Consider the following 26,621-nt stretch of genomic DNA (forward strand, 5'->3'; position numbering starts at 1 on the left):
AAACAAATGCATCAAAGCACATTTTCGCAAATAGCTGTCAGCTTTGCCTCACTGGTGTTACATTTGACGGCTGCAGTCAGAGGAAAATGATAGAAAAACACAGAATATTTAATATTCACAGATGAAACTTTAGTAGCCTACGTAAGTTATGTTCATTTCTTAAAACGAATAAAACAGAATAAAACACGCACATGCCTTGTTATTCGTTACCTGTCATTTATTTTGACAGATGCGGGAGTGTATTCTATTCCTTAAAATATCAGAGTGCAAGATTTGCGCTGCACGCATTAAGATGAGTGCGACGCACAACATTAATTCTTATTTGGCTACATTTTTTCTTCATTACGAATCTTTGTTGGTTTTATTTTGTATCATTTTATGTAAAATTAACTTTGTAATGCATATGCAAAATGTGAAACTGCAATCTTATTCAAAGTCTATAGCGTTTTATAATTATTTGTACAATAATATCTAAATTAACCTGCTTTGTATCTTTATTTAATGTAAAAAGAGATTTATTAAAACAATCAAAATCAACGAATTGGAGTGGCATCAGCCGTTAGATCATTTTAAAACATCAAATAGCCTTTAATTTACAGGTTATAACTGCATCCGTCTCTGTTGTAGACTTGTGAAGATTTGTTTTAATGCGAATCCTAAAATACTGTAACCTAAAAGAAATGTGCTCTTTTACTATTCATATTCAAGTGTTTGTGCGGAAAATTGATGACAGGGAAGCGCCCTCGCGATCACTTATTTTTTATTCCCCCCCCCCCCCTTTTTTTTCCTGAAAATGAAATAACTTAAAACTGGGGTGCCTTATATGCATGTGAAATATATCTAAAGAAAGCTTGAAATGTCTACTTTTAAACGAACCAATTCAAAACGAAAGCAAATACTCCGATTATGCGCATCCTGTGGAGATGAGTCAGCACCGTGAATTTCATCTTGCAGCCGAAAAGAATACATTAGTTTATTAATAAATAATTACAATTTCCTTTTTCATAATTATTAGTCTACTTCTGCCTGTGCTTTGTGGCAAACTTAATGCATGTCCTTGATCGTGGAATATTTTAAGGCTCATTATTGATTAGACTGTTAATTTAATATAAACATGCGATTAGTTGAATAATGACTTAAATGAACGACGACTAGTAACTAGAAAAATCTTACGTGGGGGGCAGACCTATTAAATACCCTCTAGACATCTCTGTTAAAGTTTTCAAAGCATTTTATACGCGTTTGAATGAATTCTGCTGTCAGAGCGGTCCGTAACGGAGAGATGCCTTAACATTGATTTTTCCCTCTGAAACACAAAAACAAAAATTAAAATAAAATAGATATTTTATGTTTTGAGAATGGTCAACCCTTCTCCATTCTGCAGATATTGTTGCTTCTGGTTTGTGCATTGTAAATCATAGAAAGTTTACAAAATGTTGTCTCCCAAAAACTTGGGTCTTTTTTGTCACTTCCTTAACGCATGTGTATTTCACAAACCTAAAACAGCCTATAAAACACATTCAAAGACTGATACTTTTCTAATGTCTGGACTCTGTTTGGGATTTAGAAAAACATAAAGAGATGGTTCAATATATTGGTAATGAATAAATTCTCTGAGAATTTATATTTCAGGTTTTGACTGAATGTTACGTCAGTAACGCTGGAATTGCCCAATAATGAAACTAAAAATAATTAGGCCCACGTGATGTCTCGGGACAGTTTCTTATTACTGCAGTATATTTTTACATTTGTATTACCAAAACGACTGCAGCGTTGCTGCATACAATTATAACTGAAAATAGTACAAAGCAGCATAGGCTAAACATTAAGAACAAAAGTGTTTGTCTCTTCGGGAGATGTGCGTCTCTTTTGCCAGTTTCTTTGTCTCTCTCTCAGAAGTGCCTCATCTCTCCTGAGATGAAACAAAAACATATTATATTGTATGTAATACAGGGCTCCAAACTGCGACTAAAACAGTCGCATTTGCGACCATAAATATTAATTTGCGAGTGACGTTTTTGCTGAGGTCGCCACTGGCAAATACCCGCCGAAAGCTCCTCAGGATTTAACCGCTAAAAAAGTTTTCTCAGGCGCCCCGTCTGTGATAAAACGAACTCGGGGCGAAGGTTAATACACACAACTACACCGAGTGTCGACCTGCCGCGTGTACAACAGCTTTCAGCTGAGATCGGCCCATAGGGAATAGGCCGTCTGTCAGCCAGAAGTGTTTTGTAGAGTCGGTGCGGCTCTGGCCCATTATCTTCTCACCGATGCCGAGACTGAACCGACAGAGACGCATTTCAGCCAGAATCAGCCCGAGTGTTATTGCTATCTGGGTATATATTTACATGTTACAACTTAAAAATTTGAATGTAATGCCTTTTTTCCTAATTGTTTTGCGATCAAATCTTTTGCTATGTTCACGTATTAAACTGAGACGATGCGCATCAAAGTTTTAGTGGAAACAGAGAGTTTCAGACTGTCCTCTTCTCTGGCGCACATCAGTGCTGCCGCACACAGTCTGATAAACGCAGCTCCGCTGTGCAGCGAGAGAGAAATGACGGAGACGTAAGAAGGGAAAGTGCAGAAAATACAGCGTCTATTTCGTGCACAACTTGAACAAACTAGAACAGGTAAAGCTGTCAGCTGTGTTGATATTGGCAATATCGTTAACAATTCTCGTTTATAATAATTACTAATATGGCTTCTTCTAAACAAGATTGGTCTGTGTTCTTTTAATGCGTGAACTTCATTATTTGAAGTGCAACTGCCGTCCAGTAATCGCAAAAAGCTCTGTGCTTTGTCACTTTTTAATAAAAAGTACCAGCTTTAAAATTATTCCGAATTCATAACGAAATTCAAACAATAAATACAGTTTTGGCGCTCCTTAATGGGGCAGGCGCGGTTGCTTAAGCGCCTCAGTTCAAGGACAAGTGAACCCATTTAATCTTTCTCTTTACTAATATAGTACATAATGAACATGAATTAACATCAAAAGGTAGAGAGCCTACAGTACAACTTACTGAAATGTCTCGTGTAAAAGCTCATTCAGTGTTTCAAACTGCAGAAAACGTGTAAAGCTTGTAAACACTGCAATGTAATATACGTTTACCTCAGAATAACCATTCAGTGTCAATAAGCTCATCAGTCAACTAAAAAATAAAGGTGGTTAAAAGGTTCTTCACAAGAACCATTTTTGGTTCCACAAAGAAGCATTCAGTCAAAGGCTCTTTAAAGAACCATCTCTTTCTTTATAATCTGGAGAACCTTCTTTCGCCACAAAGAATCTTTTGTGAAAAAGAAAGGTTCTTCAGATGTTAAAGGTTCTTTATGAAACCATTTAGACAAAAAAGGTTCTTCTATGTCATCGTGAAGCACCTTTATTTTTAAGAGTGTATGACAACATTTCCAGGATGCACTGAGGAGAAGCCCAAGCTACACTCAGTGACCAAGTGATGCTTATGCTCCATGATACTGGTACAGACTCTGTGTAATGAACAATTCTTTGTGACTGTATATTTCAAGCTGGAAAAGACATTTAGTTCCCACTTTAAGTGAACCTTAGTTCCCAGGTCATCTACAAGATGGATTAAAATGCTGATAAAGTCAAGAAAAGATGAGACCTAAACACATGACAGTATGATTGAAATGTTAAAATGTAAATAAATAAATAATAAGAATTGTAAAATAAATAAAACACGTTTATTCTGTGGCACCTAAAAAATTATTTGGCTCCTAAGTTTTTTTCTTATAGGAGCCAATGGCTCCTTACTCAATTTTTTTGTTTGGAGCCCTGTAATACTCTTTAGGCCTATGCAGTAGGCCCGTATCCGACAGCTTATCAGAATTACCGGCCCGAGCACGCCTTTTTTTTTTCCCCCTTCTCCCAAAACAGCTTATACTACTGTTTCAGCTATTAAAAATAGTTCCGTTTTGTATGTAATGGCAAAGTGATTATATTTTCTTTTTTTAAGTTAATTTCGAAAAACGTGTGGAGCATTTTTTGTTCTTTAAATATAAGTTTTTGTCTTTTAAAGTATGACCAAGCGGCCAGCGGCAGACAGTAAGCTGATCATATATGTTTGATAAATTTAGCCTTCTCAAATCATCACGACTTGCCTAAAATAAAGTCTATAGATATACTTAAACAGTTCAAGCATATAACAATGTTTAAACGTTAAACCTAGATAGATGTGTGCTATATCCAATAGTTTGTGCAGCAAGTGGAAGCTGCGTTCTTTGCAGGACATGGAGGCGCCAGCAATCACTTGCATGTTTTCCATGGATATGCCATAATTTTTGCTCACAAGAAAAGAGTAATTCATCATTCGTAACTGTAAAGGGTCTTATTTTATTTTTGTTCACTTAAAATATCAACGAAACATTGTCTTTTTATAAAATAAATAAAACAAACGTGCTTTATTCTCTCTGGTCTTGAATAGGAGCACTTCACAAAAATGAACCGAAACTCAGCGAATACATGTCTCACAGACATGATAAATATATCTGTAGAAAGCTTTAAATTAGAACTTAACAAAATAAAACATATCAAACAATAACACTTTTATTATAATCATAATCCGTATAGATGCATTTCTTAAAGGTTTGTCTATTGAGGAGATGGCGAGCACTGCACATGACCAATTGCCTTGTTGTTTGTTGTGGTAATCAAATCAAAACTCTTTTAAAATGCAGCTTTTCCAGAAGCATTGGGAATTTTTGATAACTCCCCATGCTCCAACTTCTCCCTGATGCTCTGCATGGTCAACTGTCACCTGTATGCTAATGTGTGTGTATATGCGTTGCGTAGGCGATGTATAATATTTATAATAGCCTATAATCATTATAACAGTATTTCATACAGTAGCCTATGTGTGTTCTGAGCGTATATGGGCACAATAAAAGGAAAGAAACTAAATGAGCCCGAGCCCGATCTGTAAAAAAATAAAATAAAATTGGCCCGAGCCGGGACCCGACAGGCTTACAGACCTCTACTATGCAGTTGCAAAAATTGCAAAATCCAAACCCAACGAGGCATGAAAACACTCTGCCTAAACCTGCTCTGCAAGTTTGAAAACCTCATCACACACTCTCCATATGAAAGAGCAAGAGATTCACACCTTTATTTTTCAACCCCCACAAGCTATACAGAACTACCCCCAAACCTCAACCCCCTCCAGCTGGACTGAATTCAGTTGCTATTGGTTGCTCAGTGTAAAATGGACACGCTCTATCTACAATAAAAAAAATAAAAATGATGTAACATAAACCAGCGAACACATTTGTATTAATCATTTTATATATTATTATATATAAATAAATAAAAAAACACCAACCCGGGATTTGAACCTGTGTTGTCATCAGGCAGAGATAATTTTATCCAGGCCTGAGATAGACAGACAGACAGATCGGCTAATCGGGAGCACCAGGAGGATTCCCTGTGGGCTGGTCTGCTTTTTGGCCACGAGGGCCGTGTGTTGTCATGCTACTGGATTGAAATATGCTACCTGCACTCACAGCAGCCCTACTCTTTTTTTTATTTATTATTTTCTTGCAGCCCATATTATTATTTTCACCAGTCCATAATAATAACATTCCCAATTAATTAATCATTCTTTTTGCAAAAATCATTGTGAACGTAGGAGTTTAAGGAAGGCTTTAAGACCAAGTGGAATCCTCTGCCAGCTGCTTCTGCTTCACAGCGAGCGCGACTCGCGCTAACTGCACTTTTTGTTCACTGTCAGCAAGTTTTGTTTTTACAAAATCAGTTTGAGGCAAATGCAACTTTAGGCAAATTTATCATGAGCCCAACATTTAGCAAGACAGGAAAATATTCAGTCTACCTGAAGGAAGACGTATTTCATTGTAAGTTAATACTGTTAAACAGAGAGAGAGAAAAAATACATTGAAAAAAACAAACAAAAAAAAAAACTACTGTTGGCTATTCTTAAACTTGGACCTCATTATATTGAAGTATCAATCCAAACACCAGAAGCAACCTACACTCTAAGTGTTCTTTCATAGAAAAGTATGCATTTCTATTCATTCACAGGCTATATGGTTGAAATAATGTTTTAGTTCAAAAGTTTAAGAGCCATTGTTTAAAAAAAGCTTTACTGACTGACGTTTCATAGACCATCAGGTATTTTATTTTATTTTTTTAATACTAATTTAACTTGAATCTCAATGCTATTAAACTGACTTTAAAATCTCAAGGAGTTTATAAGTTTAAATGGTTAAAATGTCACAGTGCATATTAAATAGCCGTAGTGAACTTGTATCTTGTATAGTAACTGAAGACCTTGATTGAATTTTACCATGAAACTAATAATGTAATTTGATTGTTTTTAAAATGAACAATTCCTGTATAAAACGGGACAGCAACCTTTATATCAAACATTTTTAAATTGTCCACAGATGAGCAACGTGGGAGGCAGGTTCTGCACGAGAGCAGAACCTGCCATTTTTAGGGGGGAGGCTTTTTTGTTTCTTCAAGTAATTTTCAGATGCAATGGGGAAAAAAACGTGATAAACACACACAAAACTTGTAAATAGTTAACAACGTAGTCTAGATTAACCCACAGTAACAAAATTTAACTGGTGAATTTAACCCACAGTAACAAATTTGAACCGATTAATCGCCTATTTTTGTTTGCTGCTTGTTTTTTAAAAACACTAAAAATAAATTAAGTTTTTGAGAGGGGAAAAAAAAGTCACGTATAAGTCGCATTTTATTACATTTAGAAATAACAGCAGGCCTAATAATGTTCTAATGTACCGACAGGATATGTTTTAGTTCCCCTCACTTTACAACAAATCCTTAAAATTTAACTATCAGAACAGAACAATACTTAAAAATATATAATTCTAATGGATAAATATAATTGCAGTATATAGTAATAAAGGCTTAGCTATAAACAAAATAATAATAATAATTTAAAGTGAAACAAGGTAAGGTTGGGCTAACCGCTCTCATTCGGGACAAATATGCCAGAGTGGACTGCTACTCATGCCTTATGGCACGGTGAACGGCTGTGCTGTTTCCAGTGAATGTGCGCGAGGCACCAGCACGATCAAACAGCTGAAACATATAATACTCCATTTTTGGACACACAGTAAAGGCATAATTTCGCTCTGCATATGGAACCTGAAGGAATTGTTTTTTTTCCTTTCTTTTTTTTGTTAAGAACTAACTGGAATGAAAACTTTTACCTTTTAATCTGTGTGTGTGTGTGTGTGTATATATATATATATATATATATATATATATATATATATATATATATATATATATATCTATATATGTGTGTGTGTATATATATGTGTGTGTGTGGACTATATATGTGTGTGTGTGTGTGTATAATATTGTGTGTATATATATTTGTGTGTGTATATATATTTGTGTGTGTGTATATATGTATGTGTGTGTATATATGTGTGTGTGTATATATATATATATATATATATATATATCTATATATATATATATATATATATATATATATATATATATATATATATATATATATATATACACACACACACACTATGTAAAATGATTCATAATTTCATTCTAATCAAGCATGCAAAATTTAAGAGATTGGACAAAAAAAAGTGGAAGCTTTGTGTTTGTTCAGCTAATAAAATATTAAAACTCGATTCAAAATGGTGTACAGTTGTTTATATCATCCTGGTATTGCAGATTTGCTCTCTCTTTTCATACAAACACAGCTGCTTCCATTTTGTTATGATTGTTTTAGTGACAATCTGATCTGGATACAGACTGGATCTGGTGGCTACGGTGACCTCGGAATAAGAGAGAAACAGACTAATATGTGTGTGTGTGTGTGTGTGTATAGGTATATATATATATATATATATATATATATATATATATATATATATATATATATATATATATATATATATATATGTATATATATGTATGTATGGAAAAATGCAGATTTACAAATGCTAGAAACATGGCTTTCTAAGGAAAGATTGCTATCAAATAGCACACCTAAGTTGAACACCTAACTGATGACAAAGAATTAGTCTTAGTCAGTCTTAGACAGTGTTCTAGGTTATTACATGCAGAGTTTTTAGGTCCTATAATTAACACCTCTGTTTTTTTCAGAATTTAGTAGTAAGAAATTACTCGTAATCCAGTTTTTTATATCGACTATGCATTCCACTAGTTTTTCAAATTGGTGTGTTTTGCCGGGCCGTGAAGAAATATAGAGCTGAGTATCATCAGCATAACAGTGAAAACTAACACCTGATGATATCTCCCAAGGGTAACATGTAAAGCATAAAGAGTAACGGCCCTAGTACTGAGCCTTGAGGTACTCCATACTGCACTTGTGATTGATATATCTCTTCATTCACTGCTATGAATTGATGGTGGTCATATAAGTACTATTTTAAACCATGCTAATGTGCTTCCATTAATGCCAACATAGCATATTTACAACACTGAATATAATGTAAATTTCATATATATATATATTTCTCACTGAAAATAATTTTATATATAAATTTATTTTCATATTAAGTTTTTGGTATTTGCTATCAGTACAGTTCATTGGCAGAACAGCTTCCTCAGAAACCAAATATGAAGTCCAATTTCAGCCAGTAAATCAGCACTGGTTGATCAGGCTAATTTGTGAATGATAAAATAAATCTTGTTCTAAATTTTTATTTTTATTTTTTTTATAAGGTCCAGCAGCTACAGATTGAAACTCCTGCTGATGGCCCTAAATCTGAGGCCCTGCCCCCGGCCCGCAAGGAAGGAGACCTCCCACCCCTGTGGTGGCAGTTTGTCACTCGTCCCAGAGAGCGTCCCATGTAAGGATGTGTCCAGAAGATCATTTAGAATAGGTGTTTGAAACTGCCCTGTGTTTGTCAAACACCACTTTGATCTCAATTCTAGGTAAATAAAATATTATGCAAATCACTTCCCTTGTATTCATTTTTTTATTTATTATTTATTTTTATCGGTTTTATATCTACTTCTAATATGAATGGTGCTGCATGATAGGTTCTAAATGCAATCTGCTAGCAATCACATTGTTTAACACATAACACAAGCTGATGAGCCTCTACTGCTTCTGCAGCCAATGAACTTGCTCAACGTTGAAGTAGTAAGCTGTAAACTGTTCCTGTAGCACACTATCAGAATTCCTTTAAAATTTTACATCTTAAGTGAATATTACAGTAAAACACCACAATACCCATACACAAAAAACATTTTTTTGTGGTCTGCATTATTAATTCCTATAATAAGCAAACAAACACAAGGTTCAAAATTGTCTGATGTAACTTGGGGTGTACTACTCACACTAGGGACAGTTGCCTTGAACCGAGCCAAAGCGTGATTACCCCCCTCCCCACTCCCCCACCGGAGCACGCTTATGTCATGTATGAGATAACAGGGAGAAAAGCACTTTTGCTAATAGACTGCCTAATAAATTTATCATTTATGCCATTCAGCGACTGTCACTTGCATGTATCAGAGGATAATTACAGAGACAGCTGACGTTAATAAAAGAATTTGCAGCTTTACTTGCAAACTACAATTCTTGTTCATCAATAAGGTGAGAACCAGACCCGTTATAAACCTAAATATACTTGATACAATTAAATTAATTGAAAAGTTGAATGTACTAGTAATAGAAGATGTTTGCGGTTGTCGTGATAACAGTAGCACACACAAAATAGTACCTGTTGGTAAGCGATCACACTACATGCGTACTGCGGCCGAGCCCAAGTGAACTGTGCTCTGGCCCACCTCTTCCAAGCCAGACTGGGATGACTAAATGAACTGTGCACGGGCATGGTATGGAGCGATCACACTAAACAAACAAATCAGTCTTTGGGGGTCAAATATGCTCAGGCACGGTTCAGATCACCTAGTGTGAGTACACCCTTGGGTATATATTGTAAGTAGTAAAAGATGTTTTTTGCATGAACTTAAGAGGAGACAATAGCCCTGGCTCACACTGGCGGTGGAAAGTCAGCTATCAACAGGCAAATAAAATATTTTATCCTTGAGACAAAATAAAGAAGGCAGTGAGTTTGGCCATAAAATGAGAAACAACATTTTAACATTCCAGTGAAGTATATAAGCATACTTAGTGTGAGCATATGCACTTGTGCAGTGATAGAACTATAGTTTTTCAGAGGGTAGCCAAGGCTACTTTAGGGGGCCCATAGACCATGACAGAAAATTAGTGTGTAACCCTAACCTAAGGAACATGAATGAATCCTGAGTACCATAGCAACCACCCAGGATAACTTGGCAACCCCACAGAAAAATCCTAGAAAGTACCTTGGGTTCCCATTGATGACTAGTTTTCCAGTTCTGGAAAACACATGGGAAATGTAAAATGTCATGGAAAATCTTGTCATGGAAAATTATTTAAAAAAAAAAAAAAAGTTGTGTATTCCTTTACCCAAGAACAAACAGTTGACCACTGGCCTGAAACAATTAATGTTAGAAAACATTTAAACGGCCGTAAATCGGAACCGGCCTGTTTTTGCTCCAAACGTGCGATCGGCAGCCAGCTCTTTTGTTTTATTTCAGCCAATCTCTGTTCCGGACTTGCACACAAACTGTATTGAAAGCATTTTCCAGAATGTCATTTGTCTGGAAATGTTGTGACGTCTGTAAATGGGACATTAATAAAGGCCAGAGATGCTCAAAACAAATGCAAAGTTCACTGTTTACGATGAGCGAAATTTTGGAACAAAATCTTTAATATCGAATTAGTTTGTTGAATTAGTAGCTATTTTGGTTTCATGCAGATGTTTTATGCAGTTTAATTTCACTAAGCTTAAGTCAAAACATTCTGTTTTTGCTTCAGATTTTTAAATGTCATCTAATTTAATCTAAATTAAATCAGAAACTGCTAATGTAAAATCTTTATTTAGATTGTGATTAATGCATTTTTGCCTCTAATTTTAAATGGCTACAGTGAGTTTGGCCTGTAATAGATCAAAAACATCTTGTTCATATACTCATATTTGAATTATCTCATCTCTTGCTTTAAAAAAAAATGAAATAAATATTAAATCGGTATTTAGAGTCGGTTAAAATCAAGACTGGTGCATCACTACTGACTTTTGACAGTGTTTTGATGTGTTTTCTAACATTCTGTCCAATGGTCAACTTTAAGAGAAGTATTTTGAATGACACTGTTTAGTCTTGTGAAGAATGTTTGTAGTAAAGTGGAAAGCAACTTTGTTAACAATTATTCTGTAACTTGTTAACTAATAATTTTGATTATTGTCAAAAGTAGGCTATTAATATATTTAATACCAAGTTGATACTGAAATTTGAAAAAATGTAACAACATCGGCCTTTCTGCAGCACTGGTAGACATAAGGTTGGTCTCTTTTGAAAGAAGACAAATCAGCAGATCATTGCAGAAGTGAAATCATAAAAAAATGAAAGTATAAAAAAGTTAGTTTAAATTTACTGAAAAGAAAATTCACTGTACTTTTTTTGTTTTATATAAAATAAATATTTTACAAAATATTTTTTATTTAAAATTGCTATAACATTAAAGCCATATGTCTAAAGTTATTTCAAATTAGAAGTTTATATAAAAAAAAATTGAGGTTCCCATGTGTTACAAGTTCCAATGGAATGCAGAACATGTGAACAGATTACTAAATGTGTGTGGTGTGGAGTTATCGGGAAACAAAAAGGAAAAGGAATTTTAGTGGCTTTCCTCAGTTGCAGCTCATCAGCATCTTTATTAACATTTCTCTGTAATATTAACAGTATAAAATTAATTCTCTGTAATGTCCTTCTCAAGTAGACCATTTAGTTCAATTTCATATCATCACAAATAATGTTCATTCAATAAAAACACAGTTCTGTACTCTTTTGTTTACAACAATAAAATTGTCAAATACCCGTTTCCTGTATTTTACTCTTATGTTATAAAACACATTTCATCATAAATCCTTTATAATCATCAGCATGCTGCAAAATACACATGAAAATCCCTTTATAAGCCCATATATCTTCTGTGGAAATTGTCTTCATGTAACCATTTGACACTGGAACCATATTCGCCATCATACAGCTGCTACAATAGCATCATTCAAATTGTAACATTATGCATGACACAATTTCTCATATTTCCGTTAACACATTTCCCTAAATATATACTGTGCCATTATGAGAGGTTGTGGGTCTTTAACTTGTGCAGTTTTTCAATAAACACTGCTTCAACTGTTTTATCAACATGCCGGTGTTGTTTAATAAACAGAAGGTCTCATGTTTACAACTTAAATCTCTCCAGCACACAACCAAAATAACCTAATCTTCTTTACTTCTCCCAACACCAGTGGTGTGTCTCTTTTTCTGCCACATCAATACACCTCCGTGAAGTTGGCACCCCATAAAAAGGAATAATCACCAAAACTATGCCATTCGTTTGTGCTACGTTTGTGCTGATTTGTGCCGCAAAAATGAACGTTTGTGCTGGTTTGGTGTTTGAGATATTAAACATTCTTTTTTTTGACCGTGTGTGACGTCACTCTCCACCCCATGTTGCCCAAATCGCTCCAAACCATCGCAGTTCGTCTTTTGTGCTCGATTTGTGCCCATTTGTGCCGTTAAATCAAACACTGTATCTATTTTCCTTCCGTAGATATAACCAAAATATTTTCGGAGGCCGTGACGCCACTCTCCACCCCAGTTCGTCTAAATCGCACAAAACTGGTGTCATTCGTTTGTGCTCGATTTGTGCCGGTTTGTGCTGTTGAAATGAACGTCAAATATATTTCTCCTTCTTAGAAATAACAAAAACAATTCTAGGCAGTGACGTCACTCTCCACCCCATGGCGTCCAAAATCTCTCCAAACCGGTGCCATTCGTTTGTGCTCGATTTGTGCTGGTTTGTGCCGTTAAAAGAAACCCTGTAACTATGACAGCTTCTTTTATATATATATAAAAAAATAACCTTTTTTCGAACAGTGACGTCACTCTCCACCCCATGCAATCTAAATGCTTCCAAACTGGTGCCATTCGTTTGTGCTCGATTTGTGCTGGTTTGTGCCGTTCAAATTTGTATTGTATCTATTTCCGGTCCTCAAAAATAACAAATACAAAACGGGGCCAGTGACGTCCCTCCAAAAACGGTGCCGTTCGTTTGTGAGGTATTTGACCTCGGTTAAGTTGGCCCCCCCACCCACGCAAAACGTCAGCAAAATAGTCTCAATCGTTTGTGCTCTCGTTTGTGCTGTAAAAATATTCGTTTGTGCCGCTTTGGTTTTTTTGATTAAAATAATATTTATAGGTCCAATCTGAGGTCACTCAGCACCCCCCCCCCACATACTCCAAATTCACCCCAAATAGACTCGTTTGTTTGTGCTCCGTTTGTGCTGGTTTGTGCCGGTAAAAGAAACAACCATGACCTCTTCTTAAAGATAACAGAAACATTACTCTCCTCCCTGTTTAGCGTGGCCGCAGAGTTAAAAAAAATAAAAAAAATAAAATAAAATAAAAAGTGCTCGTGCTGCCTTAAAATTTTAAGTTTAGTCAGCTCCAAGTTTTACTAACTTCACATTTCAAAGTTCACTAAGCTTAAGTTTCAAGGCAGCATTATTCTGTTTCATTTGTGTTTGATTTATGCCATTAGAATATCAAACATCTAGGTCTATTACCCACAAATATTTGTTAATATTTATAATATTAATTAGGTCATATAGCCTAGCCTAATTCCAGGTGATCTCCACACCAAATGCCGCGTTTATTTGTGTTCGATTTGTGCATGAAATGAAATCCTGGTTGTACCTAAAATTCTTCTTAAATAGGCCTATTTAAAAGGGAGGAAAAAAGAAGCACTTAATATGCCATTAGCTATAGGCTATATGTCACTGTTATTGCATGGTATTACTGCATTGAACAGTTAATATTATTATATTAATATTATGTAAACTTTTTTCTGTCCCCCTTACAAACGACTATTTATCGCACTGCATAATAAGACAAAAAGGACATAATGGACTGTAGAAAAAGTGCTTAAATATATAATAGCCTTAACCTATAGCTGAAAAAGACCACAAAAAAAATTATAGATAGGCATACTGTAGATACATATAAAAGAGGTAAAACGTTTTATGAATATTTTGCAATCAAAAACATTTAAGCAAAAACGAAAAGAGCCGTTGGCATGGACTGAGAGCTTCCTAAATTAGCATATATTTGTTATGTATTCTAATGGCACAAATCGAGCACAAGCGAATTGGAACGATTTAAACTCGCAGTAAAAAAAAAAACGGAAATTTAAGCTTAAACAAAATGAAACATTAAAATTTAAGCTTAGTCAACTTGAAATATGAAGTTAGTAAAACTTGGAGCTGACTAAACTTAAAAATTTAAGGCAGCACGACCACGTAGTTTTTTTTTAACTGCGGCCACGCTAAACAGGGAGGAGAGTAATGTTTCTGTTCTCTTTAAGAAGAGGTCATGGTTGTTTCTTTTAACGGCACAAACTAGCGAGGTTCGAGACCTCCGTGAAGTTGGCCCCCCACCCAACGCAAAACGTCAGCAAAATAGTCTCAGTCGTTTGTGCCGCTTTGGTTTTTTAGATATTAAAATAATATTTATAGGTCATTCCGAGGTCACTCAGCCCCCCCCCCCCCCCCCCCCCCCCCCGCCATACTCCAAATTCACCCCAAATAGACTCGATTGTTTGTGCCTCGTTTGTGCTGGTTTGTGCCGGTAAAAGTTTTGCTTGTGCTGCCTCGGTTTTTAAAATATTAGACATTGAATTATAGGCGATGACGTCACTCAGCCCCCCATATACTCCAAATTCACCCAAAATAGGTTCAATCGTTTGTGCTTCGTTTGTGCTGGTTTGTGCCAGTAATATTTTCGTTTGTGCTGTTTCAGTTTTTTAGATATTAAAATAATATTTATATGTCATTCCGAGGTCACGCTCCAAATTTACCCCAAATAATCTTGTTTGTTTGTGCTTCGTTTGTGCTGGATTTATTTTCGTTTTTGCTACTGTGTTTTTTTAATGATTTTTTTTTTCTAGTCAACTAGTCCCATGTTTATATTAAACTGATTAATAATAACCTATTAAACCATCCTTTTAATATATAGGCATTTATAGCCTATTCCACGCTCAAGCGCGCATAAAGCACTGGAAAGTATTGATTGAATGCATAGGGGAAAAATAAGACATTGTAATTATTTATTACTTATTACTATTAGAAGTATATCTCTGTGCTAGATTATTTGATGGGGAGCTGGGCAATTACTAGTGAATATGACCAAAATAAAAAATAGGGTGTTATTATTATTTTTATATAAAAGCGCTATATAGGCGCATTTCATGTGTTTATGAGGAGTGTGGGAGTATTATCGCGCTTACTGTATGAAATGGAGGCGCCCGCATAATCCCTCGGAATTTTTTTTTCTTTTTTTTTTTTCCTGCGGAAATAATTTTTTTGGATGTGCTTTCTGTCGTCTAATGCAGTCTCCCTGAATGGAGCACGTCACAAAAATGAACCGGCTGACAGACAAGAAATAAATCTATATAAATATTAAATGGAATAAGCTATAAATGTCTATATATTAAAGGATTGTTTAATAGGTTCTTATATTAATCAATTTAATATAAACATGGGACTAGTTGACTAGGAAAAAAAATCTTTAAAAAAACAGTAGCAAACCCCAAAATATTTCTAGCACAAACGAAGCACAAACAAACACGATTATTTGGGGTGAATTTGGAGCATCTTGTGACATTCCAGCCAAGTATGGTGACCCATACTCAGAATTCGTGCTCTGCATTTAACCCATCCGAAGTGCACACACACAGCAGTGAACACACCCACACACCACACTGTGAACACAAACCCGGGAGCAGTGGGCAGGGCCATTTTAATGCTCGGCGCCCGGGGAGCATTGGGGTTCGGTGCCTTGCTCAAGGGCACCTAAGTCATGGTATTGAAGGTGGAGAGAGAACTGTACATACTCCCCCCACCCACAATTCCAGATTCACAGACAAAGAACCCTTCGATTTGGGTCCGTAACCATTAGGCCACGACTTCCCCCCCTGTGGGGGGCTGAGTGACCTCAGAATGATCACTAAATATTTTAATAAAAGACCGACGCAGCACAAAAAATAATAAATAAATAAATAAAATACAGCACAGACAAAGAAGATTTTTGGGGTAAATTTGGGCGTGACAAATTAAACACTAAAAATACTAAAGAAAACGAAGCATCACATTTTTGACGGCACAAATTAAACATGAACAAAGAAGATTATTTTGGGTGGGGAGCATGTGGGGGTTGACATGACATCATCGTCTATAATTCATTATCTAATATTTTAAAAACCAAAGCAGCACAAATGAAACTTTTACCGGCACAAACCAGCACAAACGAAGCACAAACAAACGAGTCTATTTGGGGTGAATTTGGAGCGTGACCTCAGAATGATCACTAAAAATATCTAAAAAAAACGAAGCATCACAAACGAACATTTTGACGGCACAAATTAAACATGAACAAAGAAGATTATTTTGGGTGAATTTGGAGCATGTGGGGGGTTGAGTGACATCATCGTCTATAATTCATTATCTAATATTTTAAAAACCAAAGCAGCACAAATGAAACTTTTACCGGCACAAACCAGCACAAACGAAGCACAAACAAACGAGTCTATTTGGGGTGAATTTGGAGCGTGACCTCAGAATGATCACTAAAAATATCTAAAAAAAAAACGAAGCATCACAAACGAACATTTTGACGGCACAAATTAAACATAAACAAAGAAGATTATTTTGGGTGAATTTGGAGCATGTGGGGGGTTGAGTGACATCATCGTCTATAATTCATTATCTAATATTTTAAAAAACCAAAGCAGCACAAATGAAACTTTTACCGGCACAAACCAGCACAAACGAAGCACAAACAAACGAGTCTATTTGGGGTGAATTTGGAGTATGTGGGTGGGGGGGGGGTGACCTATAAATATTATTTTTATCTAAAAAACTGAAACAGCACAAACGAAAATATTACCGGCACAAACGAAGCACAAACGAAGCACAAACGATTGAACCTGTTTTGGGTGGATTTGGAGTATATGGGGGGATGAGTGACGTCATCACACCATAAGTCAGTGTCTAATATTTTAAAAACCAAAGGAGCACAAACGGAACTTTTACCGGCACAAACAAACGAGTCTACTTGGGGTGAATTTGGAGTAGGCTATGTGGGGGGGCTGAGTGACCTCAGACTGACCTATAAATATTATTTTAATCAAAAAAACCAAAGCGGCACAAACGACAATTTTTTTACAGCACAAACGGAGCACAAACGATTGAGACTATTTTGCTGACGTTTTGCGTTGGGTGGGGGGCCAACTTAACGGAGGTCAAATACCTCACAAAGGAGCGGCACCGGTTTGGAGGGACGTCACTGGCCCGTTTTTTGTATTTGTTATTTTTGAGGACGGGAAATAGATACAATACAAATTTGAATGGCACAAACCAGCACAAATCGAGCACAAACGAATGGCACCGGTTTGGAAGCGTTTAGATGTGCTCCTGTAGCTCAAGTGGTAGAGCATTGCGTTACCAAGCGCAAGATTGGGGGTTCGATCCCAGGGAACACATGATAGGTAAAAATTGATAGCCTGAATGCACTGTAAGTCGCTTTGGATAAAAGCGTCTGCTAAATGCATAAATTTAATTTAATTTTAAATTTAATTTAGATTGCATGGGGTGGAGAGTGACGTCACTGTTCGAAAAAAAGGTTATTTTTTATATATAAAAGAAGCTGTCATAGTTACAGGGTTTCTTTTAACGGCACAAACCAGCACAAATCGAGCACAAACGAATGGCACGGTTTTGAAAGATTCGGACGCCATGGGGTGGAAAGTGACATCACTGCCCAGAATTGTTTTTGTTATTTCTAAGAAGGAGAAATATATTTGAAGTAATGACACCAGTTTTGTGCGATTTGGACGAACTGCACAAACGAATGACACCAGTTTTGTGCGATTTAGACGAACTGGGGTGGAGAGTGACGTCACGGCCTCCGAAAATATTTTGGTTATATCTACGGAAGGAAAATAGAAACAGTGTTTGGTTTAACGGCACAAATGGGCACAAATCGAGCACAAACGAACTGCGCTGGTTTAGAGCGATTTGGGCAACATGGGGTGGAGAGTGACGTCACACGGTCAAAAAAAGAATGTTTGATATCTCAAACACCAAACCAGCACAAACGTTCATTTTTTGCGGCACAAATCAGCACAAACGTAGCACAAACGAATGGCATAGTTTTGGTGATTATTCCTTTTTATGGGGTGCCAACTTCACGGAGGTCATCAATACCTCTTTTTTTTCCCTCCTCTCAGACCATGCTTTCAGTCTCAGTGTTGCAGCTGCCCTCTCACTCTAAGGCAGCCTGGGCTTTGTTGTCCTTTACAGACGGCCATCTTGCCCCATAGCTTCCTTGCAAGGTGACCTGGGAGTGGTAGTTCTTGACGAGATGCAATCTTGTTCCAGCCATATTAAAGCAATGTATCTTCCCTCTAGCACATGCCCTCTAATGATGCCACATACCCCCTTCTCTGCTCTGAGGCTCTTGGTTGGATGGAATCTGTGAAGAGGACATCCTTTCGAGAGAAGGCATCAGCATTTCCATGGCATCGTCCTGGCCTGTGGACAACAGTGAAGTTAAATTCCTGAAGACTCAAAAACCATCTAGATATTCTCTTATTGCTGTCCTTATTCTGGGCCATCCACTGCAGTGCGGCATGATCTGTCATTAATACAAATTTTCTCCCCAGTAAGTGGTACTTGAGTGTCTCTAGTGCCCATTTAACCGCATTTGATGTTTTTCATGCTTGGCCAGTTTCCTACTGATGTAGAGTACAGGATGTTCCTCACCTTTATGTGTTTGAGAAAGGACTGCACATAGACCCACCCTAGAACCATCAGTCTGTACTAAGAATTATTTTGTGAAGTCTGAGGATTTCAGGATTGGACTAGAACACAACATCCTGTTTAGTTTCGAGAAAGCCTCCCATGCATCTTTGCTCCACCTTACCATTCTGGAGTGTCAAGTTTATTAAACAAAATGAAAGAACGAAAATCAAACCGTTTCTCATTTCTCTTTAATTCAATTCAAGTTTATTTGTATAGCACTTTTTACGATACAAATCGTTGCAAAGCAACTTTACAAAAAATTAAGTTTCTACAATATATAGTAGTAGCTTATTCAGTGGTAACTGTCAGTTTGTGTAAATATACATATATTTCTCTTTTTCTTTTTAAGTAGAAAATAAAATGACCAGAAGGAACATGGACCTTTTGTGCATGTTTAATTTTTATATCGATTTGTCGAAATACATATTGTTTACTCAAATATGTATTGGGAAGGATGCATTGGTTTGGTGGTGATTTGATGGGGTTATGTCACAATTGTTTTCTAGTTGTCAAAATATTTTTTTATTAGTTTAAACAAGGCGTAGAACTAAAAACAGCAAATAAAGTGCAAAATAAAGTAATATACACTCCTTGCAATCTTTTTCAAAATTATTCAAAAGTATCCCTCTCAGACAAATAGCAATGATATCGTAGTCAATAAAACAAAATGCATTTGAATTAATTAACATGACAATGTGTACAAAACTGTAACTAATCGCTCAAAAACAGTGGCGGCTCGTGGGTTTTAAAATAGAGGAGGCACACTAATTGTATTGGTCTGCCGATTATTATTATTATTATTATTATTATTATTATTTGCTTAACCACTTTAAAAGGGCTTTTTGGTTGCTGTTAGTCAGAAAAAAAAAAAAAATGACACATACGGCAAGATAATATAACTTTACTTACCTGGCCTATCACTTAAAGCAAACATCCTCCACCCCTTCTTAAAAGTTTGTGTTAAAAGAGAGCTGCCTGTTGTGCCATTAAATTAAGCCGACTGCTGTAGCCGAGCTTAGGTATGTTCTCCCTTTATTTTTAATTTGTATGTAAACTGTTTTGAATGACAGCTTGGTAAATCTGTTGGCAATCATTTATTCATTCTGACATGCTGCCAAGATGGCAATGGCCACCTCCGCCCACTTTGAGCTTCAGAAACGCTCTTCAGAAGCCTACGGGTGATGTCACGGGCACTACGTGCATGTTTTTATACAGTCTGCTCCAGACCCAGACAGCCTCATAAAGGTGTTCCATTAGACGGTCAGTTAGCAGCTCAGTGTTTTACATTTATGTCAGGAAAAGGACCATTTACATCCAATTGTAATTTAATGCACACAGAACACAACCTAGAAATATATTTCAGAATATAAACTGCTTAATCGGCCATTTTCAGTACGATTTAACGTTACTAAATGTGTTTGTGTGCCTCTGCATCTAACTTGAATAATGTCCAACAGATATCTATTTTAAAGCAGTGGGTAATTCACTCGTTGATTTGCTTAAAATCTACTTTGCGATTATGTTGGCAAACATGTTCATGGTGCATTCTATTCAATGTGTTTATTGCTAGTGCAGCAGAAATAGACAGTGCAGCCTTTACAAGTAATTTGCGTGCAATGTATCTGTTGCCATGGCAACCTCACGCACTTGCGGCTGCTTTAATCATATATTTAAAAAAAAAAACTTTTAATGGTACATGGATTGTGACTTTGTACGTTTACTACTGAAATGCTAAAATGTATTTAAAAGTTTGACCGACCAAATCGACTGGCTTGGTTTGCCACTACATGTGAAGTGTATAGGCTGGCGAAATGGTGACATGAAAGGACTTTATTACATTACCATTTTGATAATTATGTAGCATTATGAAAGTGTCTTTTGCTCATCAAGCCTACATTTACTTGACCAAAAATAAAGAAAAAAAACTATAATATTTTGAAATATTATTACAATTTAAAAGAATGTTTATCTATTTTAATATACTTTAAAATATAATTTATTTCTGTGATGCAAAGCTGAATTTTCAGCATCATTACTCAGGTCTTAAGTGTCACATGATCCTTAAGAAATCATTCTAATATGCTAATTTATCAATATTGGAAACAGTTGTGCTGCTTATTTTTATTTATTTATTTATTCATTTATTTTTTTTCTTTATTTTATTTTTGAAACCCGTGATTTTTTTTAGGTATCATTGATTAATAAAAAATAAAAAGAACAGTATTTATTCAAAATAGAGATGTTTTCTAACAATATCAATCTTTACTATCACTGTTTCTATAAATTTGTCAAATCTTTGCTGATTGAAAACTAATTTCTTTAAAAAAATAAAATAAAAACTGAACTCAAGCTTTTGAACATATATTGCTACAAACGTTTTATTTTAAATAAATGCTGTGCTTTAAAAAAATAAAATAAATAAAACTTTTTATTAATCAAAGAATCCTGAAAAAAAAGTGTCACAGGTTTCCAACATTGATAATAAATCAGAACTGCATTAAAATGTATTTTAAAGTATATTAAAAATTATGATCAAATAAATGCAGGCTTGATGACCATAAGTGACTTCCTGCAAAAATATAAAATAGTGATGTATCCAAACCTTTGGCGTGGATATTTTTTTGTTTTTTTTTTAACATTGCCCCCATGTTACACTTAAAGGAGCCATGTGTAATGTCTGGCAAAAAAATCAAGTCATACTCCACATTCCATACCAGATGGGGGCAGTATGCCTCAATAAAGTGAATTGGTCTACTCTAGAGTAACAAACGAGAAACGGCATAGGTCTCTATGCTCCGCCCCTACCTTCACAACAACCCTAGAGCCATAGCCGAAGCCTAAAGGACGTTTTGCCTCCAGAGGAACGTTGGGTGATGTCAAGTGATTTTGAAACATGACATCTTCAAGCTACTCCCCTTCACCTTTACCAGTAAATATGTTCATATTCGTTTTGTTCATATTACATTTTGAGTTGTATATACACATTATTTGAATTAAATTAATTTGACAGACAGCTGATGTTGACCAAGCTAGCGCCAACCAACGTAACCAGAGCTGCCAACTCTCAAGCATTCACTGTGAGATACACGCAATTGACTCTTTTCACACGCTTTCAAAAACTTGACCGCTCTGAATATAGTGAGAGAGTGCGCGCGCGGCCGGGGCTCTCTCTCTCTCTCTCTCTCTCTCTCGGGTTCATTATCATCGAAGACATTTCAAGCTTCTTAGGTAATGTTACATTTTAGCATCAGCTTGGTAGAGACGGGCTTTGGTAGATAACAGGTGAAAATAGCCATCGCTAACATTAGCACGTTTATCGAACAGCCTTCGATACATTTCTATGTTATAACTTCCCGAAAAAAAATAAGCAAACATATAAAACAAACTTCCAGCGAAATACTAACAGCATCTTACTTACCAATCCAAAAGAAATGTTGCAAGTTCGGAGTCGTACCTCATTTCTTTCAAGTCCATCAGTTGTCTCCAGCGATGGAAAGCAGTGCCGATGTTTACTCTGGTTCGGCTCCTTTTCTTATCGGATTTGATTTGTGATTCCGAGCGCGGTTATTTCCCTGTAGCGGGTGGTGGTGGTAGGTGTCTCTTGCCAAGGGCTTCAGCTATCCTTCCGCTCTCTTCCCTGAACTGAAATGAAGTAGTGGGCTGTACCTTCCACACGATTGACATCAGGTTCCAGTACGCCCACAAGCCGTGCGAGTTAATCGTGTATTGCAGGTTGGCTGGTGGTTATGTTGCCCGCATACCGCCTCCCATGGCCGAGACTGGTATTACGACACCTGTCGGGCCGTGGCTAGTAATGCTAATGCTAATTAAGGTTGATATCTCTGCAGCACTATAACTTGACATTTTTTTTTAATGACATCATCGCCCTTATTTCTTCTCATTCTTTTGATGCGTGTAGGTCATTTTTTGGATATTTTTACCTCAATTTTTACACATGGCACCTTTAAGCCCCTGCCCCTGAGGAACTCTCTGCATGTCCCTGGTGATAGATACATGGAAAACTCTTTGTCCTCCATCCATTTTGTGTTTTCGCCCTCCTCTGCAAATTGTCTCCTTTATTAGCAGCATGGATGCTGGAACAGACTGACACCTCTCTTGTGTCCATCCATTTCACAAACACAAGATGTTTGTCTCGAATCCACCTGATGGAGCCCCTCACAGATTTTTTGGTGAGTGAGTTAGCTGCATTCCAGGGGCAATCTTTCCTGTTGTCTCTGTAAGTCCCACATGCACCAAACTTCAAAGCAAACAAGTCTGTTAGGAGCTTGGGACTAGTGTAAAAATTATCCATGTATACATGATACCCAGAGGCCAAAACTTTACGGCAGGGATAGGCAACTTCGGTCCTGGAGGGCCATTGTCCTGCAGAGTTTAGCTCCAACCCTAATTAAACACACCTGAACAAGGCAATCAGTGTTTTCGGGATTACTAGATAGATAAGGCAGGTGAGTTTTTATGAGGGCTGAAGCTAAACTCTGCAGGATAGTGGCCCTCCAGGACCGGAGTTGCCTATCCCTGCTGTATGGTCTAACAGAGGTGTCACGGCGTCATATGACAGTCCATGGCTTGTGGGAAAGTTGTTCTTTTCTGTGTAAACAGCAAAGTCTACAATATATCTATTTGATGAGTCCGCAAGAACAAACAACTTGAAGCCCCACCTGGTTGGCTTGGCTTTCATGTACTGAGTCATTCCTGTGTTTGCATTGCATACCACCATTCTTACATCCACTGCCAAATTTTTTCTTGGATGATAGATGGCCTTACATGCATACCGGATAGTGTTCATGAGGGGTCTGACCCTGAAAAGACGGTCGTGTTCAGCTATGCCCCTCTTGCTGTCATTGTCCTGGTCTGCATCTGGGTGACTCATGTGCAGGTTCCATGAAATGGTGCGGTATCTGTCCCTTGACATGATTGTGGCAGGAAAAGGAACAGAGAAAAGATCGTCCTGCTGTCAGTAGTTTGTACTTGCCCTGGCAGCCTGACCATTGGTGTTTCGACACAGAGTTGACACTGCAGTTTCAGAAAAAAACTTTTTGAATAAACTCATGGGAGTGTGTGCATCATGTGGTCTTAGCTGTGGTCCAGGTTCCTGTGTGGGCACGAATCTCAGAGCCTGTAAAGCCATGTCAACATCAGCCTCTGTTTTCTATGACCAAGTGGGATGCTTATTTACTTTAGCTCTCTTTGCCACAGGTTCTTTTCCACTGTTACTGTCACATCTGAAATTAAAAAAAAAAACAAACATAAAAATAAACATGCTGTTTGCACAAATATATTACATTATTAACATTATTATCTGTAAGATTCTGAATGGAATTGAAAACTGAACAATACCTGTGTCCCTTTCCTGTGAGAGATGCACGTAAAGGCGAGTGTGGTGTATTCGCAGTCCTAAAAAAAGTGTTGTAAACAACTGTTAGAATTTATTAACACAGTGTTGTAAATACTATAATATATATACAGTACAATACACTTTACTATAGTATGGTTCAAAAACACTATGGTATTTACTATAAATTACTATAGTATTTTTTTTTTTCATGTGGGATATAGGCATAACAAAAGTAAAATTTCTATTAACCCATACAGGAAGATTTACTTATTGTGTCATCCTTACCACAAACAATGTTACCATATAGGCATAATAAAAGTACAATGAATATAATGTGCACTTACTCAATATGATTTTCCAGCAAACTCAAAACTGAATGACACTCGCGTGCCTTTCTTGTGAAAGATGTCGGTGATGCAGCCACAGTCCTAAACGAAAATTGAAACAGTTGTTAGCAATTAACATAAGATTCATAACTGATAATAAATTGCATCACTGATAAGAATGGACTTGTGTATATGTCTGTCGATGTGCCACTTATCGGTGACATAAAAAAAAATTTAAATAAGAATGCTGTTTAAACAAAAACTACATTATTAACATGATTATCTAAGATTCTGAATGGAAGTGAAAATTGAACAATACCTTAGTCCCTTTCCTGTGTGAGATGCAGGTAAAGGCGAGAGTGGTGTATTCGCAGTCCTAAAAAAAAGTGTGGAAAACAACTGTTAGAATTTATTAACACTGTGTTGTAAATACTATAATATATATACAGTACAATACACTTTACTATAGTATGGTTCAAAAACACTATAGTATTTACTATAAATTACTATATTATTTTTTCATGTGGGATATAGGCATAACAAAAGTAAAATTTCTATTAACCCATACAGGAAGATTTACTTATTGTGTCATCCTTACCACAAACAATGTTACCATATAGGCATAATAAAAGTACAACTACTGTGCACTTACTCAGTATGATTTTCCAGGGAACTCAAAACACGACACTCGCGTGCCTTTCTTGTGCAAGATGCCGGTGATGCAGCCACAGTCCTAAACGAAAATTGAAACTGTTGTTAGCAATTAACATAAGATTCATAACTGATAATAAATTGCATCACTGATAAGAATGGACTTGTGTATATGTCTGTCGATGTGCCACTTATCGGTGACATAAACATTTTTTTTAAATAAGAATGCTGTTTAAACAAAAACTACATTATTAACATGATTATCTAAGATTCTGAATGGAAGTGAAAATTGAACAATACCTTAGTCCCTTTCCTGTGTGAGATGCAGGTAAAGGCGAGAGTGGTGTATTCGCAGTCCTAAAAAAAAGAAAAACTATATGTGGAAAACAACTGTTAGAATTTATTAACACTGTGTTGTAAATACTATAATATATATACAGTACAATACACTTTACTATAGTATGGTTCAAAAACACTATAGTATTTACTATAAATTACTATATTATTTTTTCATGTGGGATATAGGCATAACAAAAGTACAATTTCTATTAACCCATACAGGAAGATTTACTTATTGTGTCATCCCTACCACAAATAATGTTACTGTAGTGATGTTGTTAAAACGTCACCATCATTAATTATGTGACCAATGAGCTGCCGGCCTGCCGCCCAGTAAGGGTATACAACCTGGTTGGTTCTGCCTCTTGGAGTGTGTCATGGTCAAAAGCCCGCCCTTTCCTTTCTGTTATGGACTACTAAGGTAGGTGTTTGTAGCTGCTTAGCTTAGCTGTTTGGTTTGAGTGTTATTTAGTGATTTGTGCGACCTTTACTTTAGTGTGGTGTTAGGCTGCTGAGATATACTGTTTGAGGTGTGCTGTTTGCTCACAGGTAAGTTAATGATGTATGGGAAGCTGAGGGGAAATTTGGATTTAGTTTAATGTGAGTGTTGTGTTTCAGTGTGGTGTACCTTCATGGCTCCCATTGATTGTGGCTCCGCAATATAATGTAGCCCAGGTCGCAGCACCAGCTGTTGTCGCTTTAGCCTTTAAAGAAGAGTCTTTAAAGAGGTTGTCATATGATCCATCGTATTAATGGAAAGGTAAATTGCTCTAACCGCTAAATAACCTAAAGAACCTTGCCTGTTTTGTTGCAGTTGTAATTGGGGGGTGTGTGTGTGTGTTTTGGAATAGGTTGAGCGGGAGCAGTAACACAGCTCGTTTCCTATTTTTCCTTGGTTTAGCCATGATGCTGCTTTTGAAGTTTAATTACGTCAACGTCTAGCATCCAAGTGGGCTTGTTTGTTTTTTTGTTTCTTT

At 36.5% G+C, this 26,621-nt stretch overlaps 1 protein-coding gene and 1 long non-coding RNA gene across 2 annotated transcripts in view; one reads left to right on the forward strand and one right to left on the reverse strand.

Moving 5' to 3' along the window:
* Positions 1 to 8,956, forward strand: part of LOC122148743 (NADH dehydrogenase [ubiquinone] 1 beta subcomplex subunit 9-like) — a 146,127-nt gene extending 137,171 nt beyond the window's left edge. Inside the window, exon 3 of the mRNA XM_042776123.1 lies at positions 8,720 to 8,956. Within this exon, the coding sequence (XP_042632057.1) occupies positions 8,720 to 8,851 (132 nt within the window). The 3' untranslated portion in view covers positions 8,852 to 8,956. The remainder of the gene's footprint in view (positions 1 to 8,719) is intronic.
* A 14,556-nt stretch (positions 8,957 to 23,512) lies between these two features.
* Positions 23,513 to 25,420, reverse strand: LOC122148863. Its single transcript, XR_006162677.1, has 3 exons — positions 25,307 to 25,420; positions 24,331 to 24,387; positions 23,513 to 24,215 (listed from the first exon to the last, which is right to left on the reverse strand). It is a non-coding gene; the product is annotated as an uncharacterized LOC122148863 (long non-coding RNA).
* Between the last annotated feature and the right edge of the window lie 1,201 nt (positions 25,421 to 26,621).

The sequence above is a fragment of the Cyprinus carpio genome, chromosome A19 (genome assembly GCF_018340385.1).
Source record: "Cyprinus carpio isolate SPL01 chromosome A19, ASM1834038v1, whole genome shotgun sequence".
NCBI classification, from domain to species: Eukaryota; Metazoa; Chordata; class Actinopteri; order Cypriniformes; family Cyprinidae; genus Cyprinus; species Cyprinus carpio.